This window comes from Eupeodes corollae, chromosome 1 (assembly GCF_945859685.1).
Source record: "Eupeodes corollae chromosome 1, idEupCoro1.1, whole genome shotgun sequence".
Lineage (NCBI taxonomy): Eukaryota > Metazoa > Arthropoda > Insecta > Diptera > Syrphidae > Eupeodes > Eupeodes corollae.
Genome location: NC_079147.1, coordinates 204,832,186 through 204,843,187, shown reverse-complemented (window position 1 = coordinate 204,843,187; position 11,002 = coordinate 204,832,186). Strand labels below are relative to the sequence as shown.

Sequence of the window (11,002 nt, the reverse complement as noted above, 5' to 3'; positions counted from 1 at the left end):
AACAAACTCCATTCTCTTTGCCACATGCCTTTTCGTCTAGAATGGTACCTTGCGTGGACTTCGGGCTGGTAACTTCGCTTATAAAAGACGTCTTCGTATTGTGACAGTGCTAACAGACAATTGAAGTCCATTTCTTATTTTCCTAGAGCCTATGGAAAGGTTCTGTTTTGCTAGCTGAACAATTTGTCTGTCAGGTAGTTCAGTAGTGATATATTTACTTATCGAAAAATAAAAAAAATGAATTTTTAACACTGTTTACTTATAAAATCAAGAGCACTGCTATTTTTATGAGTTTGAAATAATGTGTGTTCACCGGGAAAAGTAGAGTATAACTTCAAGCTAAAAGTCTTTAATAGACCGTTTTTTGTTGTAAGAATTTCCGTCATTTAAATAATTGACAATCTAATAAAATGTGACTGATGTGAATCAGGAAGAAACTTAGTTTCTTCGAAAATGTACAGTGCTGCACTTAATAATTGGCACAACACTTAATACTACTTATTTTCTCGCCCAACATTTTTAGCATATCTACATTATTAGGTATACACAAAATGACTCCAATCTAATAGTTCTGCCAAGAACGGGAATCATTTTAGTTAAAGATTTTTGCTTGGAATCCTTTAAAAATTATAATAAATAAAGATTACCTTAAAAAAAAGCCACTGAATCCAATCGAAATGCAAGTATTAATTGCACAAACATGGCAAATCATATGCAGAGAAGACGATACACCATTTCCGGATATCGTGCAACGTTTTAAGAGTGTATTTAGCTTGGAAAGCGCCATGCGCACAGTTCGTCCTCCTATCTTTGATGCTCTTGAATGTAATAAGTTTGTCCGAAAAGTCAAAACAATTTTAACACAGAACTACAAACAATAAACCAGCGCGACATAGTGTGGTAGAAGCTATGATGCGGAGTTACCTGACTGCTACAGGTATGAATGAATTAATTTTAATTGACGACATTATGGAAAAGTATCATAAGCTAAATCTTTGACGATTGTTCAAATTGCAGTATAACAATGACCTCAAAATGTATATAATAAAGCGTGAGAATGCCAATAAATCTGAAAAAATTGGATACCAAAATAATGATACAATGGAGCATTCATAAAGCTAGTCACTACGTAATCAAAATAAAACTAGCTTTGTGAATTGCACTAAAAAAGTATTCAATCTCGAACTGTCATATTACTGACAAATGCAAATAAATTATAAAATAAGAAATATTTTTGATTTTATAATTGTAAATAATCTTTTTTGACTTGAAGTAGTCACTTACTTAGTGAATGCTTCCAATATATGCTAAATAGATTAACCGCTGTGATTAAACAGAAGGGCATTTCTAAACTTAAAATTTGAACATCGTTTTTATCTTTAATACAAAGGTAAAAATTTATTTTATTTAAAATATTAGTATTTATTTGTTAGTTTTTTTTAAAAACTAATATTGATAAAGTAAACATCGATTGTTCAACCACCACTGAAACAAAATTGAACAACATAACATGTTTGTAAAGGCCTAAAAAAGGACTTCAAGTTTTGAAATCGTTGTGTGTTAACAATTAAGTGCAGCACTGTATGTGTGTTGTTTTGTTTGTTGTTCCATTCCATACAAATTACAACTTTTTTCACAGCTGTTAATTCTCCACGAAAATGCTAAACTAATGAAAAATGAAAGAAATTGATTCTTATTGATATTGCGTTTATTTCTTCAAGTTTTGTTTTATTTTTAAAAACAAATGTATGAGGATTGTTTTGCAAATATGTCATTCCTTACAAGTTTGTATTCATGCTGGAAAATATTATTTATGTACTTTATGAGAAGACTAACAAAAATTGTTTAAAATCATTTGCCGATTCTTTAAAATTTGTAAAATGAAAACACTAAATACATATGGATCACAAAAAATAGATGTTTGGCAATAATTAATTTATTTCAATACATGTAAAAACTAGGTGTGTGTGTGTGTATATTCATTATTCATTGTGTTCGTATAGAAAAAAAAAACAAAATTGTTTTGCAATTACATAATTATACAATTATTTTCATATCATTATAGCTTGTGTTTAGCTTTTTATTTTTATACAATTAACATAATATCTTTTTCGCTTAATATTTTACGAGGATAATACTAAAATGCTATTATCACAATTTTACGTCAAATCTTTTTTAATTAATCATTTTTTAACTTTTAAGAATTTCTTCAATACAAGAGTAGTATTGCAGTGACGACTCAATTAACTTTTTGCATTTTGTTCTTAATATTATTATTTCTATTTTTTGAGAAAAAAAATATTTATAATACATACACTATGATTTCTGTGTAACATGCAATAACGATTAAGAGACAAAATACAAGTATACATGGACTCATTTATGTAAAAGCACATAAAGTATTATGAGCTCTATTAATAATTAATGTTTTTATTTTATTTTTTTTTTTTAATAGAAATTAGAAATTATTTTTGCACACATTGTTTTATAAATATTTTAGCACATCATGCTGCTGCTGCCTTATGACCTATATTCTCTTTTTAAATCGTTGACAATTTATTGATATTTTTCCGAGAGACCCCTAGCTATCACTGCGAAATCATTGAGATGTTTCTGAATTAGTCGCTTATTGACTTTTTCCCTGTTAAACGTAACAAATAAATCATTCATTAGCATTATTTAAAATTTTAAAGTTATAATCTCACCTGATGATTTGTGTGATAAATGCAGACTTTTCAGTATCATTAACTAGTGGTGTTGGGAAATTTGGCGTATGTAACACCTTCATCCATGCAACCAATTCAGATGGGTACTTCTTGTTGACAGACAAAAATATATCGGCAAATTTATCAACTTGCGCCCTTGGTGTAACACAACCAACACACATTATAACAGTTCGAATAATATTTTCACCAGCATCCAAAACAGCTTGTGTCATATTTGGATAGTTACGAGATTGCAGAATAAAATGAGATAGAAATTGAACGCTTGTTCGTATTGGACCATTTTCTGGGAGAGTCATTGCTTTAAGGGCATAGAAAATCAGCTTGTCATACGCAATGCATTTGTCGTTTAAAGCAATGGGAATTTTCTTTATGATTTGCATTAGACACGCGTAAAACATTTCAATGGTTTCGGCAATATTGGAGAAACTGTTTTCTGGTGTTGTCTGAAAAAAATAGAAGTTAGTAAGAATCTAATTTAAAAAAAAAAAATACCTTACCTCAAATAATTTAAAGCTGTGCATAACGAATTCGACTAAAAGCTGCTGCATTAAAGATTTCACTGTTTCGTCTTTAAAGAAAATTATGATAGCCTGCAATTCAAAAAAAGTATTATCATAGTGATTCTTGATTAAATTATCTGTTGACGAACTTACTGTTTTTGAAATTTCTAATGTAGGTGCACAACATCTTGTTTGAAAGATTGCCACGATAAAATAACACAAATCCTGCAACATAGGCTTAAAGCTAGATTGTAAATTAGTTATTGCATGTTTTAAAGCTGTACAAGCCGTCTAGATTAAAAGAAAACAATTAACATAAAATGTCTCATGATCGATTTTATAAAATAGCAAACCTCTAAAACTTCTATTTCATCAACCCATAGTTCGGCTATTTGTCTAAATATTGGCATAGTTTTTTGCATAACAATCAAAACCGGTTGAACGTTTTGTAGATCTTCAATTTGTTCCTCGTCTTCTAGATCAGTGTTGAGTGATGAGAACAGAGTAGATATCATATTCAAACGGAATATAGTTCGTATTCTAGCCGATGGAGTTTTCTGAGGAAATACAACAACAAAAGAATTTTTTTTTTTAATTTCGAACACAAATTTTGTGATATTTTTGTACTTACAATTTCACTTTGGCAAATTGTTTGAAGCTCCTCAAAGCAAGGACTCACAATTATGTCCAAGTACGATGGAATATTATCGGCTGGCAAGAGGCTCATCAACTTACCAATACTGAACATCAAACGAACACAATCAGAATTTTTTAGTCGTCCATTGGTCAAGCATGCTTGGCAAGCATTAAGTAGCGGTTCAGCATAGGGTTTCATTTGCAATTGGCAATTGCGACAGAGCTCTTTCAAGCCAAGTGTAGCTTGTGAAGACATTGAAGAATTCAATCCACGCACCAGAAGTTGTATGGCGGGAGCAATATAGGCTGGGTTGTCCTTAAACCACAAGCAATACGATCCAATTGTTTCCAGTGAGGTTCCCAGTAGTTTTTCGTTCATTTTTTCATACGGAATTTCCGAAAGGACCCGAATTAGTTTCGGAATTTGAGTAGATTCGGTGGTGTCAATGTGTTCAGCAACTGAATGGAAAGCATAAATACATGCTTCAAGTTTGGTCCATTCGGTTGGATTGGCTTGAATCCCTGCAATTGTCTCATCCAGCACTGAGGCAAGAATATTAAGAATATAATCATGTAACACCTCAAAGCAGTACATCTGTAAAACGATTTTAAGTAGAAAAACTTTATCAAGAAGTGCAGTTTATTTTACCAGTGTATCTGAAATGTCCTGTCTGTAACACCTAAATGACTCCAGATCATCTGAATTCCACTTATCAATTGAAGTCTCATCGGGTTGTTCGGATTTCCGGACCAAAATCCTTGTTAAATGTGCATAGAGTGGCTTTATGAACTCCCAGCATTTATTTCTCTCCTCTGTGATACGCATGGCAAAAACTTCGTCCTGCAACAAATACCAGAATCCCATCGCCAAACTACTGCATGACTCTTCAACTGGATAGATTCCAGGTTTATCAGTGCATTGAAGAATTTCATTTACTAAACGTCTATTGAGATCAGCTAGCTCAGGATCAGTTGTGGTAATGCCGTTGAGTAGGAGTTGAGAGTGTCTTTCAATAGCTGATACAAATAAAGCATAAATATTGACTACAATATCCTCATTGTTGTTATCTTTTTTCCACTCGGCTTTTGTTATGCCACACAGAGAATCAAGGAACATTTTAATTAATATAAAAGCAGTCTTCGGGTAGTTATGGCAATCTGGTTGAATAATTATGCTCAACAGTGTTTTCAGGCACGTTTCTGATAGTTCGTTTTCATCTGCCGACATGCATCCATCGGAATCTGGATCTTGAACACATGGCCAGTAGCATTTGTTGACGATTTTAAGCAGGATTGCTGTTATATTCTGACAGTTCTTAATTGAAAAACCAATATTCCTGTAAAAATGGAACACACAAAATATTAAAAGTAGGCAATTTGAAACCGAACATAAAAACCCACCTAACCCAAGTTCCGACACATTTCACAGCCCTTGTCATATTGCTAAACACTTCAGCATCCCAATCCCGGTCGATTTGCATTTGCAAATAGGCTTCTGTTGTTTCCATAACTAATGGTGCGCGTTTCGCAACTTCTCCACGGAGGGTAGCTCTTTTAACGGACGTGTAGATAGCGGTCATCTAGGGTTAAGATAATAAACAGTAAAAATATAAAACTTGAACGAACTTCCATGAAAAATAATGTACTTCTTCGGGAATTGCCTGAAGAACTTCAAGCATAATCCACAGTTGCATTTCCTTTGTCACATTTGGAATTTGTTGATTTTGGAAGGTATTGATGACGTCCTCAATAGCTGTTGGCCATTCTCCCAACATGTGGACAATGAATGCACTTAACTAGAAATAAGGAAGAATTTTGTTTTAAAGTCAGGTTACTCCGAAAATAATAAAAACTCACAGCAATGCATAAACGATTAAGGACTAGTTTTGGGCCTGCAGCAAAGGTTATTATGCTTTCGAGAATTTTCTGTTTAAGTTCCTCTCGATTTTCGGCTGGAACTTCGTGCCAAAATTTCATAAGTTTCGAATGTAAAGTTATAGCTCCAAAGAATTGAACTTCTTGAGTCTAGGATTGAACAAAAGAAAAAAACTTTTAAATTTGTCTGTACTTAAAAAAGAAGTAAAAGTCTCAAGGTTACTTTTCCTGGTTGCATTAGTTGCCATGAGAATGACCAAGCTTGAGGACTTGCTTGCGCTTTTGTTAGCCATTCATGGGTTATGGCTTGTTCTTGAGATGTTGAACGATAGAAAACTACGACAGCTTCTTCAAGTCTAGCTATATCGATGGGTTCCATTGCACAATGTTTGTTATTTCTTTTATTTTTAGTCTCCTTGGTTGTCTGTCGTCGTTGTCGTCTTCGTCTTCGACTTCTCTTCGGGTTCAGGTGGTTCTGTATTTTTCTTTTATTCTTTTTCAGAGGCTAATTTACAAGTTTATTTTTGTATTATAAAACTTATATCAACACATAAACAACACTATTGTTTTGTGATTGAGTTTTACTTGATTTTTGTATAACTATTGCATTTATTTTGTATATTTTGTAGCGGCATAGATTTGAAGAATTTAGTTTTTTTTTATAATTTATTGAAGAATACACCTTTTTTAACCATTTGACAGTTGAGCCTGTTGGAGGCGGATGGCGAATTCATGTTTTTGTCTGACTTTTGGAATATCGCTTAAGTGGCGAATTGATTATTGAATATTCACAATAGGAAAAAAAACTAATTTTGGTTTTATCATAAACCCATTAATACATTTATAAACAAATTGACATGATTCAGGAGAAAGACTACAAAGCAATGTATTTTAATTTTCTAAAAATTATTCAGTTTATATTTCTAAGAGCATAGCTTACAAGTTCATCATAAGTTGTGAAAAAGTTTGTGTTCCTTTTCCAATATGACCATTAATCCTTTAACACACATCTTTAAATAGAGATAGAAAGATCAGCTTTCAGTCAAATGAAAAAACATGATCAGCTGGCATTTTGTAATAAGTAAATTTGACTTGATTTTAAAGGAGATCTTCCTTGGCTAACTTTCCAATAAATTTGGAAGCTGTTCAATCAAATACCAGAAATATCTTTAAGTCCCTATGTCATCTTAAGACTTTGCAGACTATACTTTGAGTTTATAATCTTCAATGTACCCACAATCGGAGAAATAAGATTTATGTAGAAAAAATTCATATCAATATGAACGAAATTGGAGTAACGAACTTTTAGATAAAATTCTAATCGTTCCTTCTTTACGTACAAATTAGGCATGGAATCCATTAAAATCTCTCTTTAGTTAAAAATTAATAACCTTTATCAATGAAATTGTAAACCTTGAAATCAGGTTTTGTTTTTAACCTTGTGTTTAACTATGAAAACCTATTAACTTTGTATATCTATTTATTAGCGTTTCTTCAAATGTCGTAATTCATTCATTATAAAACTTTTATTCGATTATTTTTTTCAAACATAGTTCTTTTAAATCCATTGACCAAATTGTCTTTGCCTTTATTTGATTTCCGCCATGAACAAAACTTATATAAATATCATTTTTATTGTATTGCCTTTCTCCCTTCATCAGTCACCCTGTTTTTGAGAATTATAACAAAATCCACTATATAACATCTTAGACAAGAACCTATTGAATTGAACATTCCTTCAATACGATATTCATTAGCGACATTTACTGTCAATATTTCCGTCAGTTTTCCCAAAAACAATTGATGTTATTACAAAATGGATTTATCGCGGGATTAAAAAATAAATGAAATGGATTCCAACAATGACAGAGATCAAATTCGTCAATTTGTGGCAGCGTATCGTAATTTACCAATTTTATGGGACCCTAAATGCCCAAATTATTCCAAAAAAGACAAACGTCATGAAGCATACGAGAAACTCTTGCAAGTATACAAGACAATCAGACCTGACAGCACTATCACGGATGTTAAGAAAAAAATTAATTCGATTCGCAGTAATTTCCGCAAAGATTTGAAAAAAGTCGAAGAATCAGCTTCAATCGGTGTACATCATCTTCCGTCGTCGTGGTTGTATGACGAATTGTTATTCCTCAATGATTCTGAAGTATCATATGCTTCATTAAATTCAAGAGCAACGACGTCAACTACTGTTGACGATGAAGACTCAGTAAGCACAAGAAATGATTGTTAAAAATTTAAAAGATAGATTTGTAATGTATGTATTTTTAGAAATTTCTGAGAAATGATAGTGACGGAAGCCATAGTGTTGAAAATTATGCACCGGTTGGGTATCAAGAGGAGAATTCAATAGTTACAAAACGAAGATATTCTGAATCCAATGAAGATGATACTTCAACCACCTCTTTACAGTATTCTGCCAAAAGACAAAAAAACTCTCCTAAATCAAATATTTGCATTGATTCACAACGGTCTACTACAGTCCCAGATACCACACCCATAATAACTTACAACGATGATTTGGCTAAAGTTTGGGCAGCAAAACTTAAGTGTTTGGGACATTTACAGAGAATCTTTGCCGAAAAAGCCATCAATGACGTGCTATTTGAGGCGCAGCTAGGAACTCTCCATAGAGATTCTGTAAAAATCAACACCAACTATGGAATTGCTACAGTTTTGAATGTTCCTGATGAAGTTCGAAGTTCCGAGCCAAGCCAATCTTCACCAGAATACAAATTTAGCCAAACATTTAATTTTACAGAAAATGAACAAACATAAATATTTTAGGAAGCTTTAAGAGGATTAAAATAGCTTTTCAAAATAAATTTAAGCAGCGATGTGTTAAAGTTGGTTATTTATCGTTAGTCTCGTGTAAAGAAAGAACTAGCATTTGTTTTTCTCTATAATTGGCCTGATAAATAAAACAAATTTTTCCTACACACATTTATACACATTTTTATTAAGAAGGTACAAAACTAGAATCAAACTCTATGACGACGACTGTAACGACGCACGACAACAAAGCTTGTACATTGAGAGACTTAAATAACACTGGTATTCTACATTGAATAAGCTAGCATGTTCTCCGCCAATTTCTCAATATCATCCAAGCTCAATTGACGCAGTTTGGCTTCGAAATCCTTCATGAATTCCTTAGTCAGCTTCTCTGAATGTTCGTCATTGTAGTACTTCCGAAACGACCGATAGATGACTTCTTTGAGTGGGTCTGGTTTTTTGACGGCTAAATTAAGTTTTGTACCATCTTTAATGGTGGGGTAGGTGGATATTGTATTTTCATCTACTAACGACCTTCCGAGATGCACAATTTTCTGGTGAACAACAGGAATATCAAGGATTTGGGAGATTTGCTGTTTCATCTCAAGTACTGTGGTTTCTGGATTCACCTGGAGAAAAGAGGGGTTTTTAGCATAGCACATCGAGTGGATTTCACATGATATTCGTTTGGTGGCCTTACCGTTATAACGCATTCTTTGCCTTTGAGGATTTTTACTGTTAATCTCATGATGAGTGTTTGTTAAATTATCGGAAAATTCTTTAAAAGTTATATTTAACTTATAAACAATTTATTTTTCCTTAAAAAAACTAGAAAAAGGTGATTATTGGCGTGACACTGACAGACTCATGACAGCTGTCCATTCGATTCACAATAGTAAAGGGTACTTTTAATATGTTTGGTATACTCCGTATATTTTATTACAAGTTGTATAGAATAGTTGAACTATTTAAGAAGGAACTATAGGAATTATTTTATTTTTGAAAAGTCATGAGTATATAAAATGTAGAGTGTAGAGTAGTGTCAAACATACAAAACAATAAGAAGTCATTTTAAAACTCCAGATGTACTGTAATACTTCGATAGAATTTCTTTTCAATTTATTTCAATTAATGTTTGCTTATTTATTTCTTGTGTGTTTTTAATAGTCTTATGTCCAATTTCATAAACATCTTTTAAACATTTAACAAGATTTTAAACTGTAAAATGGGGTATTTTGGTTTCACCAAGCGTTTTTAAAGTAAATAAGCTTTTAAACCCCTTTTAAAACTAAATGCCCGTTTTTGGCTCATTAAATTTTAAAAGTGTCATTAAAAAATGAAAATGACAGGTTGACAGCTGATAATTTACTTTGTAAAATGTTTATTCTCAATATTTTTAGATACGGAATGAATAGGTTAACCAATCAACATTGCATTACTATTTTTAATATTATTTTTATGATTTTAATTCGAATATTAGATTCGTCATCTTCATCTGACGAAGAAGAACATCATATATAGTTATACGCCACCGTCCAAGCCACACGATTACTCAAACGTTTTCATTTTGAGATTCTTGTCATTTATTTCAACATATAATGCTTTCTCATTTTTTCTCACACAATTCGCTTAATAGAAAGAAAAAAGAGGTTTTCTTTTTACAGGGTTGTGAGGAGAACTCTATTTTAACAAAAATATCCCTGAAATTTCCCATTTTTAGCTTGGTGAAACTGAACAAATTTAAAGGCCTGATAAAATTTAAAAAGCTTTTAGATAAAAGTGTTTTTAGTGTTTGTTTATGAAATCGGACATTAAACAATTGTGTGACGACTCGGTACTAAAAAATTTCTTGGCGGGCCAAAAAAAAAAGATTAAGAGAAATTTCGAATCTTCGGTAGTACGCAGCTCGAGCAATTCGTTTTTTATCCAAACTTCAGCTAAGATCTGAGCTAAAGTTTAACAGAAAAACGTTGTGTAGAATTTGCAATTGAGCTCGTAGAAACTATCTTCCCAGTTCCATAATGAGGGATGTTGCCTCACGATCTTTTTGTTTTTTGGGCTCCGAAAGTCTTTCTTCAAGAAATAACTCTAAAACTAACAAGCACAATTTTGTTTAATGACAGAACCCTTTTAGAAATGAAAATACGGTTGTTTTCCAACTAAATTGAACGTAGCCATAGAAAATTTAAAGAGTGGACTTTTTTAATTTCTTTTAGCAGATAATGTTATGGGCATTTGCAATATTATTCCAAATACAATTTTTTTCTATTAAAACAAATTGTCTGAGAAGTATCAACCCAGACCATCCCCCTCTTTTCAACGACCTCTAATAATCTGTTAGAATAAATTCGATCTTTTTTTTATAAATAAATGTAAAACTACTTTATAAAATATAAAAAAAAGTGACAACGGGCCTTAATGATAATCAAATTGTTGGAACTTTGTTTAAAAAACCTATAGCACTATCATCTT

General features: G+C 32.1%; 3 protein-coding genes across 4 annotated transcripts; 1 reads left to right on the top strand and 2 right to left on the bottom strand.

Annotated features, from left to right (window-relative positions):
- Positions 1-1,690: 1,690 nt before the first annotated feature.
- On the bottom strand, positions 1,691-6,457 carry LOC129941105 (importin-13). The gene is made up of 11 exons (XM_056049652.1): positions 5,961-6,457; positions 5,720-5,887; positions 5,509-5,658; positions 5,264-5,442; positions 4,512-5,199; positions 3,858-4,457; positions 3,580-3,783; positions 3,380-3,517; positions 3,224-3,316; positions 2,706-3,169; positions 1,691-2,641 (listed from the first exon to the last, which is right to left on the bottom strand). The coding sequence occupies exons 1-11, from the start codon at positions 6,114-6,116 to the stop codon at positions 2,557-2,559; spliced, it is 2,925 nt and encodes a 974-aa protein (XP_055905627.1). The 5' UTR covers positions 6,117-6,457; the 3' UTR covers positions 1,691-2,556.
- A 1,004-nt stretch (positions 6,458-7,461) lies between these two features.
- Positions 7,462-8,698, top strand: LOC129942273 (uncharacterized). Of its 2 annotated transcripts, XM_056051137.1 has the most exons (3): positions 7,462-7,724; positions 7,793-7,964; positions 8,027-8,698. In XM_056051137.1, exons 1-3 carry the CDS (start codon positions 7,582-7,584, stop codon positions 8,531-8,533), a joined length of 822 nt encoding a protein of 273 aa, XP_055907112.1. In that variant the 5' UTR covers positions 7,462-7,581; the 3' UTR covers positions 8,534-8,698. The 2 variants fall into 2 exon arrangements, with proteins under 2 accessions (XP_055907112.1, XP_055907111.1); XM_056051136.1 differs by having other exon boundaries at positions 7,464-7,964.
- LOC129942274 (ubiquitin-like protein 4A) lies at positions 8,684-9,408 on the bottom strand. The gene is made up of 2 exons (XM_056051138.1): positions 9,231-9,408; positions 8,684-9,159 (listed from the first exon to the last, which is right to left on the bottom strand). The coding sequence occupies exons 1-2, from the start codon at positions 9,276-9,278 to the stop codon at positions 8,815-8,817; spliced, it is 393 nt and encodes a 130-aa protein (XP_055907113.1). The 5' UTR covers positions 9,279-9,408; the 3' UTR covers positions 8,684-8,814.
- Positions 9,409-11,002: the final 1,594 nt, after the last annotated feature.